General features: G+C 45.9%; 1 protein-coding gene across 1 annotated transcript in view; it reads right to left on the bottom strand.

The window, feature by feature from the left end:
* Positions 1–26348, bottom strand: part of HLCS (holocarboxylase synthetase) — a 125219-nt gene that overhangs the window by 78793 nt on the left and 20078 nt on the right. The window contains exon 6 of the mRNA XM_018555167.1: positions 25629–25811. Coding sequence (XP_018410669.1) covers positions 25629–25811 — 183 coding nt within the window. The remainder of the gene's footprint in view (positions 1–25628; positions 25812–26348) is intronic.

Raw genomic sequence — 26348 nt, 5'->3', positions numbered from 1 at the left:
ATATTAGAAAACTAAACATGAGATTGTAGTCCATCACAGGAATGAGCTTGGAGCAGTGACAACTTTACAACACACACAGGGCCCATGGGGGACAAAAGTAGCCCCCCTCCAGAAGGAAGGACAGTGTGAGCACCAATTCAGAGATGATTTGAGGATCTACAGCCGAGCGATACAGAAGTAAGATATATTTTTTGTTAATAGTTAAGGTACCTGAATGTATTTTTAAAATGTAACTCCTGAGTTTAGTATCGCTTTAATATATAACAATGCAGATGAAAACGCTGCCTAAATGGTGGCAGCATTCAGCTGCCGGCTTTCATTTTTGTCAATAAAGCCTCCATGCTAAATGTGAGGGCTGACCTAGTAGTCACATGATCGGGAACCACTTTAGTTCCTGAACACCAATGGGGACCTCGGCTGTCAGTAACAGTAGGAATTAGGAGTGAGCAGTCGCTCACTGTTGGCTGCTTGATCTCTAAGGCTGGGTTCACACCTAGGCGTATCGAATATGCGCGTTTTTACCTACCTGGCTGTATCCCAATGGATACGCACGGCAAATAAAACCCAAAGAAGCTCCTGTACTTCTTTGGTCGTAGGATGTTTTGCAGCGCGTTCCTACGCGCTGTAAAACGCCCAGGTGGGAACCATGGCCATAGGCAATCATTGGTTTTCACATGTTGAGCGTTTTACAGAGCGTAGGAACGCGCTGTAAAATGCCCAGGTGTGAACCAGGCCTAAAGGTAGGACATTTGTTAACATGTCTATAGCACAGAGAGGATGTTAATGAACAGATGGTGGGTGGCAAATGTTTAAAAGATATGCCAAAGTTAGGGAGGCAAATTACTTACAGAGTTATTGTCAAAATAACTGTCGCATACTGACCTCTGGTTCATCAGCATTAGCAGCAAAAATTGAAATAACAGCAATTGCTTGATTTCAATTAATCAAAAAATAGTTTAAAAGCCTATAGGCCAGGGGTAGACAAACTCCAGCCCTCCAGCTGTGGTGCAACTACAAGTCTCATAAGGTATTGTATTGTTTTGACAGCCACAGGCATGACTCCCAAAGGGAAGACGCAGGATGGGATTGTAGTTTCGCCACAGCTGGAAGGCCAGAGTTTGCTGCCCCTGCTATAGGCACTAAAACTGGCCTTTTCCACTATTGACCAATCAGCAATAATAGCATAAATAACTGCCCCACACACGCCTCTTAAAGGACCACCTAGGCTCCCCTTTCTGGAGGTCGTCTCCTAAACTACAGACATAGATTTTCCACTGTCAGACTTTTTTCCAAGCACTCAGATGCAAATCACACAAGGCATTACAGACACGGTCAGGAATGAGGACGGGGATATTTTAACAGCTTCTGATATTCAGCTCTTTTAAATAATATTTGTCAGCGGCAATTCCTACAAGTGTCTTCAACCGCTGAGACCCCGGGGAGTCCCTTTATGGGAAGAAGCTTACCGTCAAATAGCGTTGATTTGACCGCACAAGCCACGTACTCCAGACAAACATAACACAGACAGGACAGCCGATGCATGGGATCCTCAGGAAGGCTTAGTAATAACATCAGATCTGCTCAGTCCAATCATCTTATAACCACTTCATGTCAGACGCTTGGAAATCGAATGGGGCTACTCAGGATGGAAGAACCCAAGTGTGAAAAATAAATACTGTTCAACCCAGAAAAAAAAGGCCTAGTAGTAAAGAAAAAAAAACAAAAAGAAACACTAGGCTGGGCATTGTGTCTGCAAAAAAAATGAGCCCATGGACATTGTGCAATCTCATTCAGCTTAACCAATAACCATGTAGTTCGAGGGCCTGCATGATTGGATACAAATTGCATCGTTGAGGTTAATGAATTTTGGTATAAAAGATCATTTCATAAACAAAAATATTTTTCGCTGCTAAAAAGAAATGTGCTGAAAAATACACATGTACCAATACTAGATAATACTGAACGGAGGCGTACAGGCATAGCAGGCGCATACTTTATCTTAAAACATCTCATCTCTTCAGGGAAGCCTATCCCACCTCAAACTAACAACTCAGCCATCACATTCTCAAACAATTCATCCCCACACAGCTACCACCTCATGTATCACTGGCCCCTCCCTTTTAGATTGTAAGCCCTCAGGGGCAGGGCCCTCCTTACCATCTTGTCTTGAATTGTATTGTGATTGTAATGTCTTCCCTATATTGTAAAGTGCTGTGCAAACTGTTGGCGTTATATAAAGCCTGAATAATAATAACAATACTAAAACAGATCTCCGTGTAAAAACAATTTTAACCCTTTCAGTGGCACTACCCCGCGTACTGCAAGGGTTAGGTGCTCGTTTGGAGGATTGGGTGAGTATAACTTTGCTCATTTTCAACTGGGGTAAAAAATAACACTTAGCCCCACTGCTAAATTTTTACCCGGAGTTGTTCTTCAAGCCGGGGTAGGTAACCTCGGCATCCCAGCCGTGGTGAAACTACAAATTCCATCATGTCTATGCCTCAGCAAGTCGTGCCTGTGGCTGTCAGAGTTGCAATGCCTCATGGGACTGGTAGTTCTACAACAGCTGGAGAGCCGTGGTTGCCTACCCCTGTCTTAAGCCCTCGTTCACACCTCTGCAAGGCAGGAGTGCATGTGATGTCCGTTTTAAGATAAATGAAAACATTAAAAAAAATAAAAAAAATCTCTGGAGATTGGGATTTGGATACCAGAGGGATGAAAGTTATGGAGACTATGTGCAAGAAGCTATTTTAACTAAGTTCCTGAGGGTCACTTGATAAAGCAGACCAGAAGGTGTGAAGTACGTTGAGTGATCCTCGCCTAGTAATACAACAATCTGTATTTATACCCGCGATATAAAAATACTGTATAATGGATGTAGCCAGTGGCGTAACAATAGCCATAGTAGCTCATGCAACTGCTATGGGGCCTGGGGTAGGAATAGGGCCCCATTAGGGAGGCTGGAAAATTAACCAGTTTAGAAAGGTTGTAGAGCTTAAAGATGTTTGTATTGGGGTTGTAGAGTTATTGTGTGTTAGATAATTAATATAATACAATATATCATTATGGTTATTATTATTATTGCTAGTACAGCTACAACTTTTATCAACAAATCTGGTCCCTTGTAGTGCAACTGTGCTACTGCTGCCAGTCCTTGATTCAGGAATACAAAGAGGCTAATGTATAAACGTTGCTCCCAGCATACAGCTGGGCGAGTGCCATTTGCATGGCATTCCCTCCACTAGATGGAGCTGAGGAGTTCTATGCTCCTCAGCTCCATCTACTGGTGGGAATGGCGTGCACTCACCCAGCTGTACACCGGGCGGAACATTTATACATGAGTGAAAGTTAATGACAGGTATTGTCACCGTTGACACAGCCAGCTGCTACAGAGAAACTTAGCGGGGGGCGGGGAGATAGCAAAATTGTGCTATGGAGCCCCATGATTCTTAGGTACAGCCCTGGATGTAGTCAAGTATGACATGTATTATTAATATTATTATACAGGATTTATATAGCGCCAACAGATTGAGCAGCGCCTTACAAAATTGAAGGAGACAATACAATTTCAGTACAGGAGGTAGGAGAGCTTACAATCTATTAGGCGGGGGGGAGGGGTGGGGTATTGTAGCTGGTTTAGTGTAAAATTGAGGACAAACCTCGGGAGACCCCAAAAGTAAATTTGTGAACACAGACTGCTGGAGTATCAACTTGTTTTTAATGGAAAAATGCTTTTACATTTTTATCTGTAACAAATTGATCTAAACCCTAAAAAAATAAAGTAGTAGTGTGGCACAATTATAGTCCGGCATGTTGCTTTGGTTGGATTGAATTATATAAATTCAGAATGGGTATCTATCTTAACCCACCAAAAATAACATAAAGATGTTTTTTTAATACTTGATGGGGGGGAATACTTCACGCTAATTCAAAGCATAGTGTGTCTGGGCTCCACAACTCCTCTCGTTTTACCTCGATTAGTACATATTATGATGAAGTAGTACGTTCCGTGCTGATTATGTTATTTTCAGGAGCCCTCGCTCTATAGTATTAGTAAGATCTATTTGGACAGGTGCGTGGACGGGGATAAATATTAGCGGTGTCGAGTGTCTGTGCAGCAAAATCGGCAACTCTGAGATATTCCAGCAGAGCAAATATTATTGTTTACACACAAGGATGCCTAGGCAGTCCCGTGACCATACACGGGTGATGAGCGCACTTGTCACACTCACCAGGAAACTTGCCGATCTCCATGTCTCACATTCTTGTCAGTTATTGTCTATATTTACTAACTGCACAGCCCTTTGTAGAGTACGCAGAACCATCGGCAGCACGAGAACCACTGTGGCCCTCAGGCCACTTCACATCTTCCCATGACAGTAACACGTGATTTCCGGTGTGGTGTGTTGCAGTGCCTATTATTTTGATTGCCACCCCAACGCACTACTAAAGTAGTGAGCAACACACGTGTTGGATCTTGGGGTCTTTTCACACCAGTGAACGTGCGCTATGGTGCACATAGCGTGTTGTACACCTGCGCCATTATGCGTTGTTACAAGGCATTTTTTTTTAACTTTAACATTTTCATGTTCTCATTTAACTCTACACACACACACACACAGCAGTATGTTGTTGTACGCTGCGCTATATAACAATGCGGATGTGCTGCATTTTTATTAGGGATGCACCAATACTGATACCAGTATCGGTGCCAATACAGAGCATTTGGGCAAGTACTCGTACTCGCCCAAATGCTCCCAAAGCCTATCCTGATACTGGAACTTCCGCTATCAGGAAGCCGGGTGCCGAGTCATCACATGTGTAATGACTCAGCCGGCTTTCTTATGGGCCAGAAAGCTGGGTCCATGCATCCACCTGGTGACGAGGATGCATGGACCCGGCTTTCTGGCCAATCAGGAAGCCGGGGGACGGGTAACAACTCTCCGCCCTGGCTTCTTGATTGGCCAGCTTCCCGACCAATCAGGAAGCTGTGTAGCAAGTCATTTAGGTACCTTAACTATTAACAATACTGGACCATATCTGTATATCACTCGGCTGTAGTTCCAGAAATCATCTCTGAGGGGGCTACTGCAAGAATCATTTTTCTTTTATTCCCGAAGTTCAGCTTTAAGGGAGGTTTGTCCTTTTGCTTTCAGTTGTTCATCCAAACACAGACTGTACACACAAGTAACAAGTTTACAGGTTTATCAATGATTCTTCGGCTTATCCTGGAATTACTCCTCCTCTATTCTCAATCTACAGCGACCTCTAGTGGTCACATCCTATTCTTCTCAGCAATACACAACCCGGAATGTATCAAACCCTTAGAAAACAAATACAGTGGTACCTCGGTTCACCAACTTAAAAGAGAACTATGGGGTTAAGGCTTTTCCCCATAGTTCTCCTTTAATTCGTTCCACGATTCTGGTCGCGAAACGAATCAAACTGTGATCAGACCCCCAACTCGACCAGAGGAAGCCACGACCATGTGTCAGAGCAGGGAAGATGGCTGCGGTTGTGTTCATCACCCGATTTTGCCGAACGTCTTATTCGTGAACCGAGGTATCACTGTACTTTTGCATTGGCTTTCAAGACAGATAAGAAAACTAAGGAAAGCTACAAACATTCCGGGAAGGTTTTAACAGACTGAAAGAAACTTTTAACAGCTTTTCAAATTGTGGAATGTGCCAGTGGGAAAGAAAAAAAAACTCTGGAGCAGCTGTACATGGCAACCAATCAGCATCCCCCTTTCATTTTCAAAGCTTAACTGAAAATACTGAAGAGAGAAGCTGATTGGTTGCCATGCACAGCTGCTCCAGTTTTTGTCTGCTCCAGTTTTGATAAATTCAACCCGCAGCTCTCCCCTTACAGACTGAAACAAACGCAACAACATTTGCACCAGTTTTGATCTTTCTTTTAATACAGGTTAGCTGGTCATTTGCTGATTAAAGTTGGGTTCACACCAAGACGTACTGAATAATCGCGTTTGTCGCGCGGTTCGCGTTGTGCCTTTTTACCGCGATTCGTGGTAAAAAAAAAACGTGCGACAAACGTGCGTTTCCGTGGGCTACTTGGATGTATCCCAATGGAAACGCGAGACCAAAACGCTCCAAAGAAGTACATGTACTTCTTTGGGAGTAGGCCGTTTTGTATCGCGTTCGGACGGGCGGAAATACGGCAAGGTGTGAACCAGACCCATTGAATACCATGGGATTTAGATGTTTGAGCGTTTTGTAGAGCGTTCGTCGAGCGTTGAACGCGCTACAAAACGTTCAGGTGTGAACCAGGCCTTAAGCTTAAATTGAAAAATGCCTAATTTAAACCAAAATATTAATTTATTTAAAAGGTGAAGTTCACATTAGGAACAAAAATAAATAATAAATGCACACGACTTGATACAAGAAAAAAATCTGCACAAATGATTTTTCTGCATAGAAACCAGTGAAGCATTACAAATGTGATCAGTGGCTCTCGGGTGCAAAGCTCTGGCTCCTGCAGATTCTTCCTCCCGACCATTCCATAACAATGGCAGGGGGAAGAATGAATGGACTAAAATTACGATGAAGTCACCACACTTGTATTCCATTGAGAACATGTCCCTCTGCCGCAAAGATTGATGGGACTTGTAGTTTCTCCATTCACAGAACATGTCAAAGGATCTGTGAATGGATGATGTATCAGCCACACCTAATTAAAAAACAACACCGGCCTGCGGGGAGAACTACTCTGAGATTCAGGTAAGTGGGGGGTTTGATGTGACCATGTTTTATGTTACAAACAGCAAAAAGTTGTCCCAGCACACTCACCAGCCAGCATGCACAAAAACTTGTCTCACCGCTAAGGTTAAAAACAGAGGTTTAGATACACGTCTTCTGCAGAAAATGTGAAAGCCGCACAGCCGCGCCAAGGCACCTCTATATAGTTCGGTCCTAACTCTAAACTATGAGAGTCTCCATCTTGGAGCACATATGGCAAAAGATCAAATTGGGTGCAGGCCTGTCAGGAGGAAGCCCAACCTCCCTTAAAGGCACAGGTACGCACAAGGGATCCCGCACATTACGACGGCAGCTGAGACCCCCCCATGCGTCACTGCGCCAAATCAGTCAAGCAAAACAAATGGCAAACGCACTCATCAATTTGTTACCAGCTTTACAGCAAGGTGAACGTTTTATGTTACACCCTGAATATGGGTGTAGCATGTCACATGATCCAGAAAGTAAAATTAAGCCTTTAATGTTTCATTATATATCATTATATATATATAATTATTTTTTTTACAGCCATATGTTCATTTTTGCGAGAACATCATTGAGAGGACTTTAATGGGAGGACTAATGCTTAGCAGAACACATTATTACGTTTTAATAACCCAGTTGTTATTTTTAAAACTTATTACATCTATTATATGTACACCTGAACCTACCATACAGTACATGCTATTTGCCCACTGCCTGCCTGCATAGGGTGCATAGCATTGCCAGTGCCAAACATAGTTATGTTATTTTCCTCTTACACTTCTCCCGCGCAGCTTGGGAATTTTTATATTTTCACATATTCCTGTTTCAAAAATACAGAATGCTTAACACGTGGTTGGAACTTGGAACATAAAATGGTGTTAAAATAATATTTCTCAGCGGTTTCCCCATAAAATCACCATACATGCTGCAGATATAATTAATACTCAGACGCCGCCCGACACTTCTTATGTTTGGATTTATTTTAACAGAAGTTTGTGTGTAAAATATAAAAGTAGGGGAAAAGACAGAGCTAAGAAATAAAAAAAAGTCTGCATTTCATTAATTCAACTTCTAAACCTTTTATATTTTCTGTGAAAAAAAAGTGACTGGCAAGGCAGCGACTTGAGGATTTTATTTTTCTACGTGCCGAAAAGGAAACTTTAATAGTCAATTTTATTTTACAATTTTTCTTAAAGTTTTAAACTATTTTTGTTTTTGTTTTACTATGAATATAAAATCTTTGTTTTACAAGTAAATAACTATTTAATACCTGTAAAATAATTAATATTTTATGCAATGTGATAGATCATGTTAGAAGATGATATTTACATTTGCTATATAAATTGTGTTTATAGCCCTGATGAAGAGGATACTTTGAAGAACAAACGAGAGCCAGGAAAACGTGAAAAGGAACCGAGAGCTCCATCTGCTGGATGGAAATGAATACAGAATATGAATTTGCATTATCTTGAAAACGCTATCTGTCTGCCTGTGTCTGGCAGGAAAAAGAATACAGCTAATAAAAGTAAGAGAAGAAAAAAAAGTTAGCAGTCATTATCTCTACACTTGGTTCTTGGTGGGCAACTTAAAGTATTAAAGCCACCTGTTCTCCTCCACAAGATGTTCTCAGCCTTCTAGGGTAAATGACATCCAGCATCACTCAACCCTAAAGATTGTGGACAGGTGGAGGTCAGGGTATCATTGGCCCATGCCCTAAGGGAGGGAGGGTGTCACAACGGCACCCTGAAATCTACTGTGCATTGATGCAGAATGCGGAGCTGATATCATCACATCAGTGTCACTCTCTGCATCATCCCGGACTGGCCACCGGTAGTAGGAGACCCAAGAGGAAGAGGACCTTGTGTGCCGCGTGAGTGACCAAAAGACATCAGAAAAAGGGTAGTATAAAAAAATATATCATAATGCTGGGGCCCCAAGGAGTCACCTCTCTGGGTACGGGGAAGCACAGAGCCCGAAGGTAGGCTTTTACCGTAATTTTTTTAATTCTTGATTTGTAAATTGAAACAACAACTCGGGAACAATAAGAGAAACAGCGGTGTACAACATACAATTAGGCTCATAACTTCCAGACAACAGAATGAAAATCCAGGCAAATATGAACATCAAACATGTTTGTGGACAGGCTCAATGGTCAGCAATCATGTGCAAGTACCGTAATCTGAAATTGGCATATTTTCTCCGATCCCGAGCAGTTACCTTTTTATTGTTTCTAGTACACCAAACCATAAGTTTACACAAGAAACCTCCAACTCCTGTCTAACTGCAGATGGATGGAAATGAGAAGAGACTAACATTACATTGGAGTTGGCGCCCTGTGCGGCCGCACGGCTCGCACACCCCTAAGGCCGGCCCTGGGGAAGGGTGATGAAGGGAGACAAAATACCGGTTGGGGGCAGGTTTCCAGTGAGCCTCTCAGTAACCAAAAGACTAACTCTGTTGATCTCAGGGGCATAGGGCAGTGATGCTAAGTCATCTTGAGCATGCCTGGGATTTTTCATTTGCCTGAAGAAGGAACCGTGCTGGTTCTGAAACGTTGCTGTAAAATGCTACACTATTTCTAGTCAATAAACAAGATTGACTTGGAATTGCATTGGAGTGTGAGTGACTTCCTGTTTGGACTTGAGGTCAGTCACCTGCCGCCAGAAAGGCCTTATTGTGGGGCACTCCCAGAATATATGAAGAAGAGTACCTGGGCATTCGGCACAGCGCCATCACCTGTTTGATGTTGATGGGAACATTTTGTGCAGGAGAGTCGGAACCCTATACCATCTAGTGAGCAATTTATACCCTGCTTCTTGAAATCTGTTGGCAATAGAGGATTTGTGTGCAAAACATAGTATTCGTTCAACCGAAGGTAGGCTTTACTCTAATACCCACCCATTAGATTATTGCAGGTACACGATACAATAAAATAAGTGATAAAAGCACTAGATCGTTTTAAGTTATAAAAAATAGATCTAAAATGAAAGCAGAAAGATGTAAAAGCTGCTGGCCCCTATGCATGGCCTGCGGGATAATCTGATCTGGAAGCAACCTGCGTAACGGCTCCCGTCACCTCCCGTGTGTTTATTGTAGGAAAGCGGAGAGAGGTCAAGAGCTACACTCTATCTGGGAGCAAACAGACCTGTACAATTCTACAATGCTGGCCTCATAAGAAAACATATCGGGTCTAGAGGGCCAATATGTATATTTACTCAGAAGGTGCAGCAGTGAATGAGCTCAGTCAGAGCACATATCCTGGTTCACAAGCAACCTCATGCATAGAAATAGCGGAAAGCAGAAGTGAAGGAGTACCCCATCTCAACCAATCTGGAGTCAACTTACATACATATTACAATCTATCATCTAAATGCACAATCTTCTTTGGATCGAACTATGTAGCGTGGGGGCCGGCCTAATTGGCTACAAATTAATTTATCTGCTTAGGTAGGCCCACACAATACATTGCTTTGGTCATTCTCAAAGTATTTGGCCACTCTATGGCCTCTCATCAAAAGAAAATGATGTGCAATGGTATCTTATTCATAAGTGCATACGTGCTTACAGTTTTCTTTTAGTACTTCTGCAAAGTCCCCAACATACCTGTGGATGTCTGTGAAGTGAATTGGACCCGATGTAGTTTCCTATGATGGTGTGGTGACGATGCTGCCCTGTTCCTAAATTTGCAGCAGAGGTTTCGGTCTCATGTAGGTTGTGCCAAGTGTCTAATCAATTCTATATGACAATGGAATGGACAAGAAATAGTCTTGAAATTGATATATCCCAAATAATAATGGCCAGAAAAGAAATACAGACAGTGTCCCTTTACATAAGTGGTCAGTAAAGAAGGACCCCCTTACATTGGCAGTTAAAAGAAAAGCCCCCCTTACATTGGTGGTCATGGGAAGAGGGCCTCTTCACATGTATGCTCAATGGAGAAAGACCATGCTACATTGATGGTCAGTGGAAAAAGGTCCCTTAACATTTGTGGTGAGTGGAAAAGGCCCCCCTACATTTGTGGTGAGTGGAGAAGGCACACCTACATTTGTGGTGAGTGGAGGGCCACCCTACATTTGTGGTCAGTGGAGAAGGCCCCTCCCTACATTTTGTGGTCAGTGGAGAAGGGCTCCCTACATTTGTGATCAATGAAGGGCCCCCTACATTTGTGGTCAGAGAAGAAGGCACCCCTACATTTGTGGTCAATGGAAAGGGCCCCCCCTACATTTGTGGTCAGTGGAGAAGGGTCCCCTACATTTTGTGGTCAGTGGAGAAGGGCTCCCTACATTTGTGATCAATGAAGGGCCCCCTACATTTGTGGTCAGAGAAGATAAGGCACCCCTACATTTGTGGTGAGTGGAGGGCCCCCCTACATTTGTGGTCAGTGGAGAAGGCCCCTCCCTACATTTTGTGGTCAGTGGAGAAGGCCCCTCCCTACATTTGTGATCAATGAAGGCCCCCCTACATTTGCGGTCAATGGAAAGGGCCCCCCCTACATTTGTGGTCAGTGGAGAAGGGTCCCCTACATATGTGGGCAGTGGAGAAGGGCCCCCTACATTTGTGGTCAGAGTAGGGCCCCCCTACATTTTTGGTCAGAGGCGAAGGGGCCACCCTACATCTGAGGTCAGAGGAGAAGGGGCCGCCCTACATTTGAGGTCAGAGGAGAAGGGCCCCTCGACATTGGTGGTCAGAAAAGAAGAGCCTCCTTAATTTGGTGTTCAGTGGAGAATGGTCATTGCTATGCCTGATGAAGGGACCCTGTGTGGCCCCGAAAGCGCTTGTGTAACTGACATGAGTTTGCAATAAAATCTACGAACTTTGATCCTATAAGGATTTGGTGTGCTGGTGACGTTTCTGCAATTATCAGTGGAGAATGGTGCCCCTTACATTGGTAGTCAGAGGAGAAGGGACCCATCACACTGGTAGTTAGTGGAGAAGGGCGCCTTTTCATTGGTGGTCAGTGAAGAAGGGCACCCTTTCATTGGTGGCCAGTGCAGAACGACACCCTTTCATTGGTGTTCAGTGAGGAAGGGCCCCTTTATATTGGTAGTGAGTGAAGAAAAAAGGCTGCTCTAGAGAGTAAGCTGTTTCTGCTATTATACTGTATCTTGCTATTGCTGTACAAATTTCACTACGGCTACCACTGCATGACATTTTTTAACTACTTCATATTTGTATGACTTTGTACAGCGCTACGAAAGATGATGGTCTCTTATTAATAATTATTAATAAGAGGAACCTATTTGGAGTAACTGCTGCCCTTGTCCTCGGTCTGTTTGTCCGCATCCTCCAATGTCAGCAGTCAAAACTCTTGACATCTGTGTTAAGCGATAGGCATGAACACACACACATTATTACTTGAGGGGATTAAACCTTTGGACACAACGTTCACTGTCCACACAGTCTGATTTCCAAGGGCTATCCAAACACAGCCGGAAAGTCAAGAAGCCGAAATCCAACAAGTATAAAAATGTGTTGTTTGAGAAGGAATCTGTAGAGTGTTTGCTCTGTGTTTCCCAGCTGCCCTTTACTGTCGCCTTTCAACGCCAATATCAGCAAAATTAAAAAGGTATTTAGCCATATGTCTCATGCCAAACATACAACGCATGTGGCACTGACAATGCTCAGAATTCTTTTGCAGCTAAATGACAAAAGAGAAGCAGAGGTCAAGAGAGATGGCAGAAAAGGTTGTACAATACACATCTTAATCTTGAAAGGCAAAGTGACAGGTTCTCTTGACAGGCCAACATCACCCACCCCCTCACTCACCTACACCGCATTCAACTCCTGCCCCATTTAACTGTCAGAGCCCTGGGTCTAATCGCAGTGTAAGCTCCATGTCGGCGCTTACCCAGCGTTAATGGCCCTTCCCTCCATGACAGTGTTCAAGGCTGGTGCTTGGCTGCCTGGTCATCCTGGGACAACCATTACTTCATATCCAGAGGTACTAAATGGTGCTGAATGGGCAAAGTGACATTATCTTTATACCTTGAGATACATAAAGGAAGAACAGCCTATGTGTTGAGTAGTCCAGTATTTAATCCAGGCACTGCTGACTGCACCACTCCACTCCACTCTCTTCTGTCTGTTATCTGATGATCCTGGAACATATCTGCTGGTGATGCTGCAACTCCTTTCTTGCTCCATGTCACATACATAAAGCATGAAGTGAAACATGCAAATATGAAGATATTTCTCATAGCCGCCAATCAAGTTCAAACCTGCCCTTTAAATGTGATTGGCGAAGCAGCAGAGAAAGGAAGTTGCACAGCAGAGTATTCAGGAAGTAGACTCCTACTGCCCTCCTACTGATCCTGTATAAAGGTGCTTAGGCTGATGTCAGACTGAACTTGTCGCCAGCAACAACTCACCAGGGTCAGGATTGCCAAGAGGCAGCTCATCTTCTCCTACAAAGTCACTCCCTTGCTAGGTGGAACAGTGAGGTATCATTCTGTCACTTGCTAGCAATCGAGGTTCTGCAGTTATAAAGGCCAGCGAGGTAGTAACACGTATTAGGGTATGGGGTTGTTTCACTTTGGTGAAGACGAGACTGGAGATCAAGGATTTATTTTTAAAGCAGAACTCCAGGGGAAAATTATTTTAACATTTGCAGCTGCACTGTTAAGTGCTCGTTTCTATCTAGGTTAAAAAAAAAAAAAGTTGCAGAGGAGAAAGGCCGGAGGGAGTGGTGTCACAGATGACCGGATCCGAGGATTGAGCGAGTATACATTTTCCTTTTTTAACCTAGACACAAACGAGCACTTCACCCTTGCAGTGCAGAGGCAGCCCCACTGCGGGAGCTATGAGGTCAGGGCTTTTCCCCATAGTTCTCCTAAGGGTAACGAGAGGACACAAACTAGCGTCCTCCCGTCACCGAAAGCTCAGTATACCGCGAGCTGTATACTGAGACGCCGCAGCCGGGATGGATCCCGATATTACTGTCTGGATCCGCCCAGCTGCGTGAGTGAAAGCGGGCTCTGCCTATCTAGAGGCAGAGCCAGCTGTACCCGCCCCCTCCCCCATCCGTTCCGCCAGTCAGCGGCTATAGGATCGGACAGGGGAGGGGGGGAATCCCTGCAGGGAGCCGTGAGTGACAGTGACGGCTCTCTGCAGGGACAGGATCGAGAAGTGAGCGAGCGACGGTATGTGTTTGCTCACTTCCCGATCTATTGAGCCGACCTGTGACAGTTTAATTGTCACAGGTCAGCTCGAATTATGAGGCTGAGTGATTTTCACTCGCCTCATAGTTCTCCTTTAAGAATGTTTTAGACTTTTTTATGATAATTGGTGGAGCTTTTTTTTAAATAAATAAAAGGTGATAGCTGGTATACCAGGGGTAGTCAAACCTCAAGTCCCCCAAGCCAAGTCCCATGAGACATTGCAAGACTCTGACAGCCACATGCATGACTTCCAGAGGCAGATGCATGATGGGATTTGTAATTTCACCACAGCTGGAGGGCCAAGGTTTGGCTACCCATGCTGTATACTATGACATCAGGATTTTTTTCATGCAGACTTGTCAGTGTCCACTTAAAGCGGACCTTTCACTAAAAATCACATCAGCCTGCAGCTCTGCATGCTGATGTGAAATAATTTTACATTCATTACACAAACATATTTTTCTTTTTCTTAGAATTACTGTTTTTCCACTTTGCGGTCCTCTTAGGCATTAGTGATGCAGCCTGTGCCTAAGAGATGCATCCTGGGAAGGTTACCTCAGCAGAGCATTGCTGGGAAATCGCATCTGTAATCTCAGATCTCAGGGAAAGGCATTTTCCTCCCCTGAGATGATGGGCATAGTCAAATGTCCTAGTCACATGTGCCAGAGTTCCAGGAAGTAAAGGGAGATATAATAATTTGCCCTTAGTAAAAATGGCCACTGTGGAGAAGAATGGGGAGGAAAAGAAAAATAGTGTATGCAAAGAATACAAAGCCGGCAATTATCTAGAAGTATCTCTTTGTAGATTGTCATTACTAAACATTTCTAAGGGCTGGTTCACACCACACAGAGTACGTTCCAGAGCGTTTGGCCTCTGGGGTGGGAGGGGGCATTGAAGTGGATGGCTCTGCAGCCACGCCCCCCACCCGCAGTGCAATCGCCGACACCCGAATGCGTGGCACAGTGCATGCAGCATTTTTCCAGATCGCACTGGACCGGAACGCAGGCACTAACGTGCCACGCATTCGGGTGCCGGCGATCGCACTGCGGGCGGGAGGCGTGGCTAAGGTGCCATTTACTGCAATGCACCGTTATGCCCCCCTCCCACCCCATGAAAGCAGGGAGCCGGCCGGGTTGCGTTCTAGAGACCTGAAACGTACTCTTTGTGGTGTGAACCGGCTCTTAAAGGAGAACTATGAGGTGAGTGCTTTCCACTCACCTCATAGTTCTAGCCGACCTGTGACAATGAGACTGTCACAGGTCGGCTCAGTAGATCGGGAAGTGAGTGAACACATACCGGCGCTCGCTCACCTCTCTATCCTGTCACTGCTCTCTGCTGTGACAGGGGAGGGGCTGCATTCCCCCCTCCCTGCTCCGATCCTCCTGCGCTGACTGGCGGAACGGACGGGGGAGGGGGCGGGTACAGCTGGCTCTGCCTCTAGATAGGCAGAGCCAGCTGTCACTCACGCAGCTGGGTGGATCCAGACATAATTGTCGGGATCTGTTCCAGCTGCGGCGTCTCAGTATACCGCGAGCTGTAGCTCTCTATATACTGAGCTTAGGGTGACGGGAGTATGCTACTTTGTGTCCTCCCATTACCGTAAGGAGAACTATGGGGAAAAACCCTGACCTCATAGTTCTCCTTTAAGGTGGCTTTGTTGTCATTTCAAAGATATGGGTAAAGTTCCTCTTTAAGTGAACCAAAGTGCATTTTGCATTCGTTTTTACTCCTCTGCGTGTTCTTTTAACGTATAACTTCACATAAGAAAATAAAAATGTCCAATTAAAATGAAACTTGGCTCCTTACAGAAGCCAATTCCCTCCAGCCCATTGAAGAAAGATGTTGTAAGTGCAAGCATATTTCCTCTGCACCGCAGTGTCACACAGGACACAAAATACCCCAATCCCTTTCTTCTCCCGTCCCCTCGTTAGTTTTGCTCAGAGACATCTGCACAAACAATAGCTCAACGTGTTAATGAGCGGGGCGACTCTTTTTGACACCCCGCACAAAAGCCCTTTTGTCTCTCTCACCCGGCATCCGTGAAACCCAACAAACTCTTCACCTATTTACAATCTGGAATTGCCAATGGGAACACTTATAGACTGTGTCAATTAAGTACATGAAAAAGTTCACGTCTTCGTTAGCCGGCCAATGCAGGAAGATATATTGGTCCCCCTGCGGAAGTTAAAGCCTGCGTGGTTTTTTTTTTACGGGGCCAACGGCGTTATGCGACAATGATCCGGAATCCCAAATTCAGGTGTAGCAGATTTTACAATTCGTTGTGTACGCTGTCCGCGGAATTTAATAAGATCTCACAAGCCTGTGTTGGAAAACTTGCATTTGTAAGGATTTAAGTTTATTAATGGTTTTGGAAGCCATTGGTGAATCCCAAAGTAACTCATGCTGCCATCTTTTTTTTTTTGCAGCATAGTCATGTCATCTGCTGGTATGAAAAGGCAACCGTAGTGCAAGCACGCTACCGTTATGTCTGTGGCAGAAATTGTTTGATCCATTCAATTTTAGTCTTCTTATATTTTGCTCATAAGGATGTCCACTGCACACCGTGTGCACTGGTACCGCAGCCACGCCCCCCACCCCACCCACAGTGCGATCGCCCGCATCCGGAACGCAGGCACGTTAGTGCCTGCATTCCGGTCCAGTGCGATCTGCAAACATGTTGCAAACTAGCTATTTTTGCAGATCGCACTGGACTGGAATGCAGGCACTAGTGTGCCTGCATTCCGGGTGCGGGCGACTGCACTGCGGGCGAGGGGCGTGCAACACCACGCCCCTCCTGCACCTGAACGCAGGGAGCCGGCCGGCTTACATTCCAGAGGCCAAAAACTCTGGAACGCAGACTTTGTGGTGTGAACCGGCCCTCTCTCTTGGCAGTATCTTCTCTCTCTTTTTGCGCTCTCTCCAGTCTCTCTCCCTCTGCTGTCTCTTCCCTCTCCCTCTGCTGTCTCTTCCCTCTCCCTCTGCTGTCTCTTCCCTCTCCCTCTGCTGTCTCTTCCCTCTCTCTCTGCTGTCTCTTCCCTCTCTCTCTGCTGTCTCTTCCCTCTCTCTCTGCTGTCTCTTCCCTCTCTCTCTCTGCTGTCTCTTCCCTCTCTCTCTCTGCTGTCTCTTCCCTCTCTCTCTCTGCTGTCTCTTCCCTCTCTCTCTCTGCTGTCTCTTCCCTCTCTCTCTCTGCTGTCTCTTCCCTCTCTCTCTCTACTGTCTCTTACCCTCTCTCTCTCTGCTGTCTCTTCCCTCTCTCTGTGCTGTCTCTTCCCTCTCTCTCTGCTGTCTCTTCCCTCTCCCTCTCTCTCTGCTGTCTCTTTCCTCTCTCTCTGCTGTCTCTTTCCTCTCTCTCTGCTGTCTCTTTCCTCTCTCTCTGCTGTCTCTTTCCTCTCTCTCTGCTGTCTCTTTCCTCTCTCTCTGCTGTCTCTTTCCTCTCTCTCTGCTGTCTCTTTCCTCTCTCTCTGCTGTCTCTTTCCTCTCTCTCTGCTGTCTCTTTCCTCTCTCTCTGCTGTCTCTTTCCTCTCTCTCTGCTGTCTCTTTCCTCTCTCTCTGCTGTCTCTTTCCTCTCTCTCTGCTGTCTCTTTCCTCTCTCTCTGCTGTCTCTTTCCTCTCTCTCTGCTGTCTCTTTCCTCTCTCTCTGCTGTCTCTTTCCTCTCTCTCTGCTGTCTCTTTCCTCTCTCTCTGCTGTCTCTTTCCTCTCTCTCTGCTGTCTCTTTCCTCTCTCTCTGCTGTCTCTTTCCTCTCTCTCTGCTGTCTCTTTCCTCTCTCTCTGCTGTCTCTTTCCTCTCTCTCTGCTGTCTCTTTCCTCTCTCTCTGCTGTCTCTTTCCTCTCTCTCTGCTGTCTCTTTCCTCTCTCTCTGCTGTCTCTTTCCTCTCTCTCTGCTGTCTCTTTCCTCTCTCTCTGCTGTCTCTTTCCTCTCTCTCTGCTGTCTCTTTCCTCTCTCTCTGCTGTCTCTTTCCTCTCTCTCTGCTGTCTCTTTCCTCTCTCTCTGCTGTCTCTTTCCTCTCTCTCTGCTGTCTCTTTCCTCTCTCTCTGCTGTCTCTTTCCTCTCTCTCTGCTGTCTCTTTCCTCTCTCTCTGCTGTCTCTTTCCTCTCTCTCTGCTGTCTCTTTCCTCTCTCTCTGCTGTCTCTTTCCTCTCTCTCTGCTGTCTCTTTCCTCTCTCTCTGCTGTCTCTTTCCTCTCTCTCTGCTGTCTCTTTCCTCTCTCTCTGCTGTCTCTTTCCTCTCTCTCTGCTGTCTCTTTCCTCTCTCTCTGCTGTCTCTTTCCTCTCTCTCTGCTGTCTCTTTCCTCTCTCTCTGCTGTCTCTTTCCTCTCTCTCTGCTGTCTCTTTCCTCTCTCTCTGCTGTCTCTTTCCTCTCTCTCTGCTGTCTCTTTCCTCTCTCTCTGCTGTCTCTTTCCTCTCTCTCTGCTGTCTCTTTCCTCTCTCTCTGCTGTCTCTTTCCTCTCTCTCTGCTGTCTCTTTCCTCTCTCTCTGCTGTCTCTTTCCTCTCTCTCTGCTGTCTCTTTCCTCTCTCTCTGCTGTCTCTTTCCTCTCTCTCTGCTGTCTCTTTCCTCTCTCTCTGCTGTCTCTTTCCTCTCTCTCTGCTGTCTCTTTCCTCTCTCTCTGCTGTCTCTTTCCTCTCTCTCTGCTGTCTCTTTCCTCTCTCTCTGCTGTCTCTTTCCTCTCTCTCTGCTGTCTCTTTCCTCTCTCTCTGCTGTCTCTTTCCTCTCTCTCTGCTGTCTCTTTCCTCTCTCTCTGCTGTCTCTTTCCTCTCTCTCTGCTGTCTCTTTCCTCTCTCTCTGCTGTCTCTTTCCTCTCTCTCTGCTGTCTCTTTCCTCTCTCTCTGCTGTCTCTTTCCTCTCTCTCTGCTGTCTCTTTCCTCTCTCTCTGCTGTCTCTTTCCTCTCTCTCTGCTGTCTCTTTCCTCTCTCTCTGCTGTCTCTTTCCTCTCTCTCTGCTGTCTCTTTCCTCTCTCTCTGCTGTCTCTTTCCTCTCTCTCTGCTGTCTCTTTCCTCTCTCTCTGCTGTCTCTTTCCTCTCTCTCTGCTGTCTCTTTCCTCTCTCTCTGCTGTCTCTTTCCTCTCTCTCTGCTGTCTCTTTCCTCTCTCTCTGCTGTCTCTTTCCTCTCTCTCTGCTGTCTCTTTCCTCTCTCTCTGCTGTCTCTTTCCTCTCTCTCTGCTGTCTCTTTCCTCTCTCTCTGCTGTCTCTTTCCTCTCTCTCTGCTGTCTCTTTCCTCTCTCTCTGCTGTCTCTTTCCTCTCTCTCTGCTGTCTCTTTCCTCTCTCTCTGCTGTCTCTTTCCTCTCTCTCTGCTGTCTCTTTCCTCTCTCTCTGCTGTCTCTTTCCTCTCTCTCTGCTGTCTCTTTCCTCTCTCTCTGCTGTCTCTTTCCTCTCTCTCTGCTGTCTCTTTCCTCTCTCTCTGCTGTCTCTTTCCTCTCTCTCTGCTGTCTCTTTCCTCTCTCTCTGCTGTCTCTTTCCTCTCTCTCTGCTGTCTCTTTCCTCTCTCTCTGCTGTCTCTTTCCTCTCTCTCTGCTGTCTCTTTCCTCTCTCTCTGCTGTCTCTTTCCTCTCTCTCTGCTGTCTCTTTCCTCTCTCTCTGCTGTCTCTTTCCTCTCTCTCTGCTGTCTCTTTCCTCTCTCTCTGCTGTCTCTTTCCTCTCTCTCTGCTGTCTCTTTCCTCTCTCTCTGCTGTCTCTTTCCTCTCTCTCTGCTGTCTCTTTCCTCTCTCTCTGCTGTCTCTTTCCTCTCTCTCTGCTGTCTCTTTCCTCTCTCTCTGCTGTCTCTTTCCTCTCTCTCTGCTGTCTCTTTCCTCTCTCTCTGCTGTCTCTTTCCTCTCTCTCTGCTGTCTCTTTCCTCTCTCTCTGCTGTCTCTTTCCTCTCTCTCTGCTGTCTCTTTCCTCTCTCTCTGCTGTCTCTTTCCTCTCTCTCTGCTGTCTCTTTCCTCTCTCTCTGCTGTCTCTTTCCTCTCTCTCTGCTGTCTCTTCCCTCTCTTCAGAGGGTCCCTTCATCAGGGCAAACATATGACTATGACCGACGTCACCATGTTCGCCCTGATGAAGGCACCCTCCGAAACATTGGCTATACTACTCAATAAAGAATACTTGGAGTTATTTCATCCTGCGAGTGCTGGTGATCTTCCGTTTTCATCACATACCTTTTTTAAGACCCAGTTTTGTTATCACTAAGCCTCTGTGCTTCTCTATACATAACAGGCTGATCATTGCTGGTGGGATGGGCAAGCTGGGTGCTGTGCATAGCTTACAGAAAACATCACAGCACCCTGCCTCACTACTCCTCTGTAATGCAAGCAGTGGGCTAGCTCTTAAGCTGGGTGGAAGGTTTATTAATTATCCCCATGGTGAGGACCTACAGGATTTGTAACTGGGCAGCATGCATTGACTCAGTGCTCGACTTCCTGATACCAGAAGTTCAGGTTTTACAGGATAGGCATCGGGAGCATTTACTCGGTATCAGCACCAATACCGCTAGCAGTATTGGTGCATCCCTAATATTGGGGATGTACCGATACTAGTATCGGTGCCGATGCCAAGTATTTGGGTGAGTACTCGCACTCGCCCAAATGCTCCGATGCCTAGCCTGATACTTCCGGTATCAGGAAGCCGGGCATCAATTCATTACACGCTGCCCGGCTTCCTGATTGGTCGGTAAGCCGGCTCCATGCTTTCTCGTCACCTAGTGAGGAGAAGCATGGGGACGGCTTCCCTGCTGATTGGGAAGACGGGTGGCGAGTCTTTACACGCTGCCCGGCTAATCAGGATGCCAGGTGGTGAGTCACTACACGCCGCCCGGCTTCCTGAATGGGACTTCTGGTACTCGGTATCGGCGAGTACCAAAATCAAATATATCGGTACTCGGTACCGAAATACCGGCATCGGTGCATCCCTAATATATATATCTCCGAACTAGTCAGGCTTAATTAAAAGAGAACTGTAACCAAACTTTTGTTTGGCTTCAGTTCTCTTTTTTGTTCACAGGAGTACATTTACTAATGTAGTCCTATGATTATATATATATATATATATACACACACATACACACACACATACATATATGCACATACACACACAGTGTATATTTTCTATGTCCACACACAGCCATCTGTTCCTGACTTATAAAGAATATGATGTGGCCAATTCTTGCTCGTACTGAGAGCCTTTCACTGGCGGTATTAAGTTCAGTCTTGCCCATCCTGTTTTACAGGTTCACTTTTCATGGACGGCGGGTTACGAGTCTCCGCGGGCCGTCACTTGCGTAACAATTATGCGATTTTACAACGTTTTTGGTAGCCAGGAAAGGTTCGGTTACAGGGAGATGGGGAATAGCCAAAGTGGAAGGAAAACTTTCTCAGATGATTTGATACACAATAAATTTCCTCAGCGTAGACCTTTAACTAGACAAATGTTAATCTATGATTTAATGGCCTCTTTGAAACCGTAATATCGGGGCTTTCCTGCGGGTGCATTACCGACCGAGAGGAGGAGGCGGCCCCAGCAGAGGGCGCAAGAGAACAGCATGAGACGCAAGTGACGGGCTTTATACTGGTGTACCAGCAAACTCTGGATCAGTTTACCGGGTTCCATGGGCAGCTTTTATACGGTTTGTTATTCATCCGTGCAAAATGGAAAATTGGGGAAAACAAAAGTGATAAGAAAAGCAGGAAATAACTGACACTCCCCCAGAAAAACATGTTGTCGGAAACATCTGCCTGTGACAGGTTAACTTACAGCATATCTATACACTGCAGCTTTCCAGTCCTTGGATATGGCGGCTGCATTAGTTTTCCTATGGCTTTTTCCATGTGGATGAGCAGCATTGTCACTCTAAGGCAGGACTACATGACACCTCCCACTCCTCATCTCGACTAAATAGGGGGAGGTGTTTTTTAGCCCTCAGAGATTGCTGAGCACAATGTAAGTAATAGGAATGCAGCACAGGCAGGTTGCCCTAGGTAATGCCCGCATGACATGTTGAGCCTCCTTGGTTGAAAGAACTGAAATCCTATGAAAAAAATGCGGCGGGTTACACAGCACCCTACCTCAGTACTCCTCTGAAGAGCCCTCAGCCCTGATGGAAGCCATAGGCTCACTCATGGGTTGAGTTAAGCAAATCATAAAATGCCTTGATGGATGAACGTTATTCTGGAGTAGTCTATTTGCATGCAGACCGCTCTGGGTAACACACACATGTGATGCTGAGCCTCCATGATTGAAAGAACTGAAATCCAATGAGTGAAAATGGCGGGCCAGGGACAGTCAAGCTGGGGAGGAAAGAGCTAGATGATGCTGAATGTAACACAGCCAGTAAAGTGAAGTGGGCTCTGACTTGTTGCAGCTTCTAATGCACATTGTGAGAAGCTCGCAGTGTGCAGTGAAATCAGAGGAAGCCATTTCAGTCCAGGAGAGGAGCCGGTACAATTGTGCAAGACTGAAGGGAAGGCCGGAGGTCAGTTTTAAATCCTCTCGTACAATATTCAATGAGCACGAGATGGGTAACACTATACGGAGGCCTCTGTCTGCACCAAGTCATTTCCTGTCCAACAGCACCACATAGTGGATACTTACAGAACTGCAACTTTGTAGTTTAGTACTTTAATATGAATGCCATTTACTACAGGAAAGCAAACTTCAGCCCTCCAGCTGTCATGAAACTACAAATCCCACCATGTCTCTGCCTCTGGAAGTCATGCCTGCGACTGTCAGAGTCTTTCGAATGCCTTGTGGGTCTTCCACAACAGGCATATGGCCCACGTTTGGCTACCCCCTGCCACCGGGTGCCAATCCTGTCAGCTAAGAACAGGAAACGGAGGCTCTTTTTGCAATGGCACACCAAAATTGGACAACAGAAGATTGGAAAAACGATGCCTGGTGGGAGGAGTCTCGATTTGAGCTTCAACATTCGGATAGTTGGGTGAGAATTTGCTGTAAACCCTTGGTTCTCAACTGGTGGGTCGCCACATGCTTTCCACTTTTCTAGGTGAGAGACTTCCCAGCCTCCCCCTAGTGCAGCACTGTCAGTTCTCGCGCTGAGCAGCCATTCAAAATATGGTGTCCGGCCCTGCATGTAAGCTTGAGGTGGGGTGGGCTGAAAGGATGGCCACAAGGGAGCTCCATCCATACGTGCATTGCTTACAGCTCCCACATGTTCCCTGTAGAGGTGCCTGGACTGATGTCACATTCTGGCTCCCACCACCTCTACAGGGCGCGCAAGGGATCTGTACAAGCAATGCACATATGGATGGAGCTCCGTCACAGCACAGCATCCCACACTGGAACCCAGGCTGAGGATCCACTCCAGTTCTCATAAGGTAGGGAGACTGGGTGGATCTTAATTTTAAAAGAAAAGGAAAAAAAATTATAATTCTTTTTTTGGGAGTGTGTATGTGTGTGAGATTGTGTCTGTGGTTGTGTGTGTCTGTCAGTGTTTTTGAGGGCTGACTGATGCACTGTACCATGCAAACACACCTGCTGCGCGTTCTGGTGTGGGAGGTGTGTTGCATTGCCATTAATTTGAATGACACCCCAAACGTACCTCCCACCCACAGTTCAATCGCCCGCACCCAAACCTCCAGTAATGCGATGCCGTGCATTCCATTGCAGTGCGACTTGGATCGCGACTTAATGACCAAGGACAAATGTGGGTCCTGAGGTTACACAGGTTGAGAACCACTGCTGTAAACAACAGGAAAGCATGGATCCATCCAGCCTTGTATCGGTCCAGGATGGTGGTGGTGGTGTGATGGTGTGGGGAGTATTTTTCTGGCACACTTTGGGGCCCTTAGTACCAACTGAGCATTGTTTAAACGCCACGGAATACCTCAGTATTGTTGCTGACCAGGTATCCTCCCACACTCCCAAGACATACTGGTAGTTTAGTTTGCTCCTGTCTAAAACTATAAGTATATGTGTGTATATGAGACAGGGACCTTAGACTGTAAGTTCCTTGGGAGCCGGGACTGAGGTGAATATATAGTAAAGCATTGATAGATTGTCAGCGCCATATAAAGAAATAGTAACCGTTATTTGCACCACGCTGAGACCAGTGAGCTAGAAACGAGGGGACTGGCAACAACTGATTAACACGGTCAGCAGCAAGAGATTAAAATCTCCCAAGTAGCTTAGCCCGTACCTTGTATAACCTGCACTGGACTCGCGTACCTGAAATAAGAACTGTCTTTATTGCCTCATAGCCCCCAATTACATGCTACCTTTCATTCTCCAAGTGTAGGTTTCCAGTGCAGGTCACTGAATGGCTAAGGAACAAGACAGCCACTTCTTCATACATATACAGTATGTTCCCTGATCATACTGTACAGAGGTACCTCGGGTTCACGAACGCTTCTGTTTGCGAACAGGAAGTTGGTCAAAACTTTTATCATGTGACGAACACGATCGCGGCCATCTTCCACGTGGTCGCGGCTTCCTGTACTCGAGATCGCGGTCGCAGACAGAGCTGTGCACACTTACTGTGAAGCTTTAACTGTACACTATTACTGTATTCAATCCAGCATTACATTGAACCTTATGGGGAAATGTATTTTGGTTCGCGACCAGAAACGTGGAACCAATTAAGTTCCTGAACCGAGGTACCACTGTATATCTGATCAACCTTACAGAATTGTCTCAAGTAGCCACTCGAGGTCAGAGTAGGAGTCCACCCACAACTGTAGGTCATCCAAATAACCCATTATGGAGATCCCAAGGAGTAGAAAACAAATCCCAATAAAAATAGGAGAACAGAAGATCCTATCAGCCAGCTTAGGTCCCAACTCCTTTAATGATAGGTTAAAAAACCAAGCTGCCTCTAGCAGAAGGAGGGTTTGGTGACTGTAATTGGCCACCCCTGGGCTGAGCACTTGTTTTGTACCTAGTGTTCTACTCCTGCATGTGGCACTATAACCCTACAGTCAGGATCTAAAGATCTTTGCTGTGTCCTTCAATCAATGGAAGAGGAGGCAGAATGGTCTATAGCCTTGGTTCTCAACTGGTGGGTCGTGACCCAAAAGTGGGTCGCCATATGCCTTCCACTTTTCTAGGTGAGAGGCTACTCAGCCTCCCCCTACCCTCCCCCGAGCGTAGAACTGTCCATTCTTACACCAAGCAGCCATTCAAAATATGCTGCCCGGCGCCAAGTGTCGACTTGAGGTGGGGCCGGTTAGGGGTATGGCCACGAGGGAGCTCCATCCATATGTACATTGCTTATACTGTAGCTCCTTTGCGTGTCCTGTAGAGGTGCCTGGACTGGAGTGACATCACATTCTGGCTCCCAGCTACTCTACGGGCACACATGGGAGCTGTGCAAGCAATGCACATATGGATGGAGCTCCGGCACAGCAGCCCACACTGCCGTGCGTTCCATTGCGATACGACTTGGGTCTCAACTTAATGACCGAGGACAAATGTGGGTCCTGAGCTTACATAGGTTGAGAACCACTGGTCTATAGTCTATGGCAGGGGTAGCAAACCTCCGGCCCTCCAGCTGTGGTGAAACTACAAATCCCATGATGCATCTCTCTTCGGGAGTCATGCCTGTGGCTGTGAGAATCTTGCAATGCCTCATGGGATTTGCAATTCCACCACAGCTGGAGGGCCGGAGGTTTGCTACCCCTGGTCTATGATCTAAATCAGATCCTCTCTTTCCTTGCAGTACAAGTACAGTAGGAGAGTAAGAAAGCGAGAATTAGGATTGGTTGCCAGTCAGACACACAAATGTCTACATATTAATGGCAATCTGCACTCACCTGCTGTGCACTTAGCAGGTAGACAGGTGTGAGAGACGGGGAGGAGATGACCTCACACTCCAAGCCAAGACTGATGAGGATCTGTGTCAGTACCTCATGCCTCTGGGGGTTACTGAGCTTTAAAGAGTCAAAGGTCCCCTTATCATGTTCCATTAAGGACTCGGGAGCCAATTCCAGCCTGACCTGTAAAATAAACAATGCACAGAGCATTAATAATACTAAAATTCATCAGTTGTATAGTATTTAAAGCAGCACTACAGTTGCAAAAATAAAAAGGAATAGTCTAGTTAGAAGATAAAATGAAACAAGCAGCTTTTACTGCGATACTAAATCTGGAGCTGTCCCCTTCAGCCCCCATTCACACCCGAGCATTTTGTAGTTTCCTGAAACAAGACAGCACTTAACATAAAGAATCCAATTTTTTTAAATGGTGCCTAATGCCTATTAACACCTGAGCATTGCGGCAACTGCAGCACGTAAAAAGTACAGGAGCATCTTTTTGGGCAGATTCAAGCGTTTTTGGTCCCAAAGACTTCAATGAGAGAGCCTGAAAACGCGTGTAAAGCTATTTTGCCCCTGACAACTATCTCCCAGTGATAAGATTTCCATTGGCAAAAACCAAAATGCTCGAGCCTGAAAACCATTCAACAAAGGGAAACATAGAAAGAAAAAAAAGAAAGCTTTAAAATTGAATGAAAAAGTGTGAATGGGGATGTAGCC

The sequence above is a fragment of the Nanorana parkeri genome, unplaced genomic scaffold (genome assembly GCF_000935625.1).
Source record: "Nanorana parkeri isolate BGI_ZX_2015 unplaced genomic scaffold, ASM93562v1 scaffold186, whole genome shotgun sequence".
NCBI classification, from domain to species: Eukaryota; Metazoa; Chordata; class Amphibia; order Anura; family Dicroglossidae; genus Nanorana; species Nanorana parkeri.
This window is presented reverse-complemented; position numbering and strand designations above follow the sequence as displayed.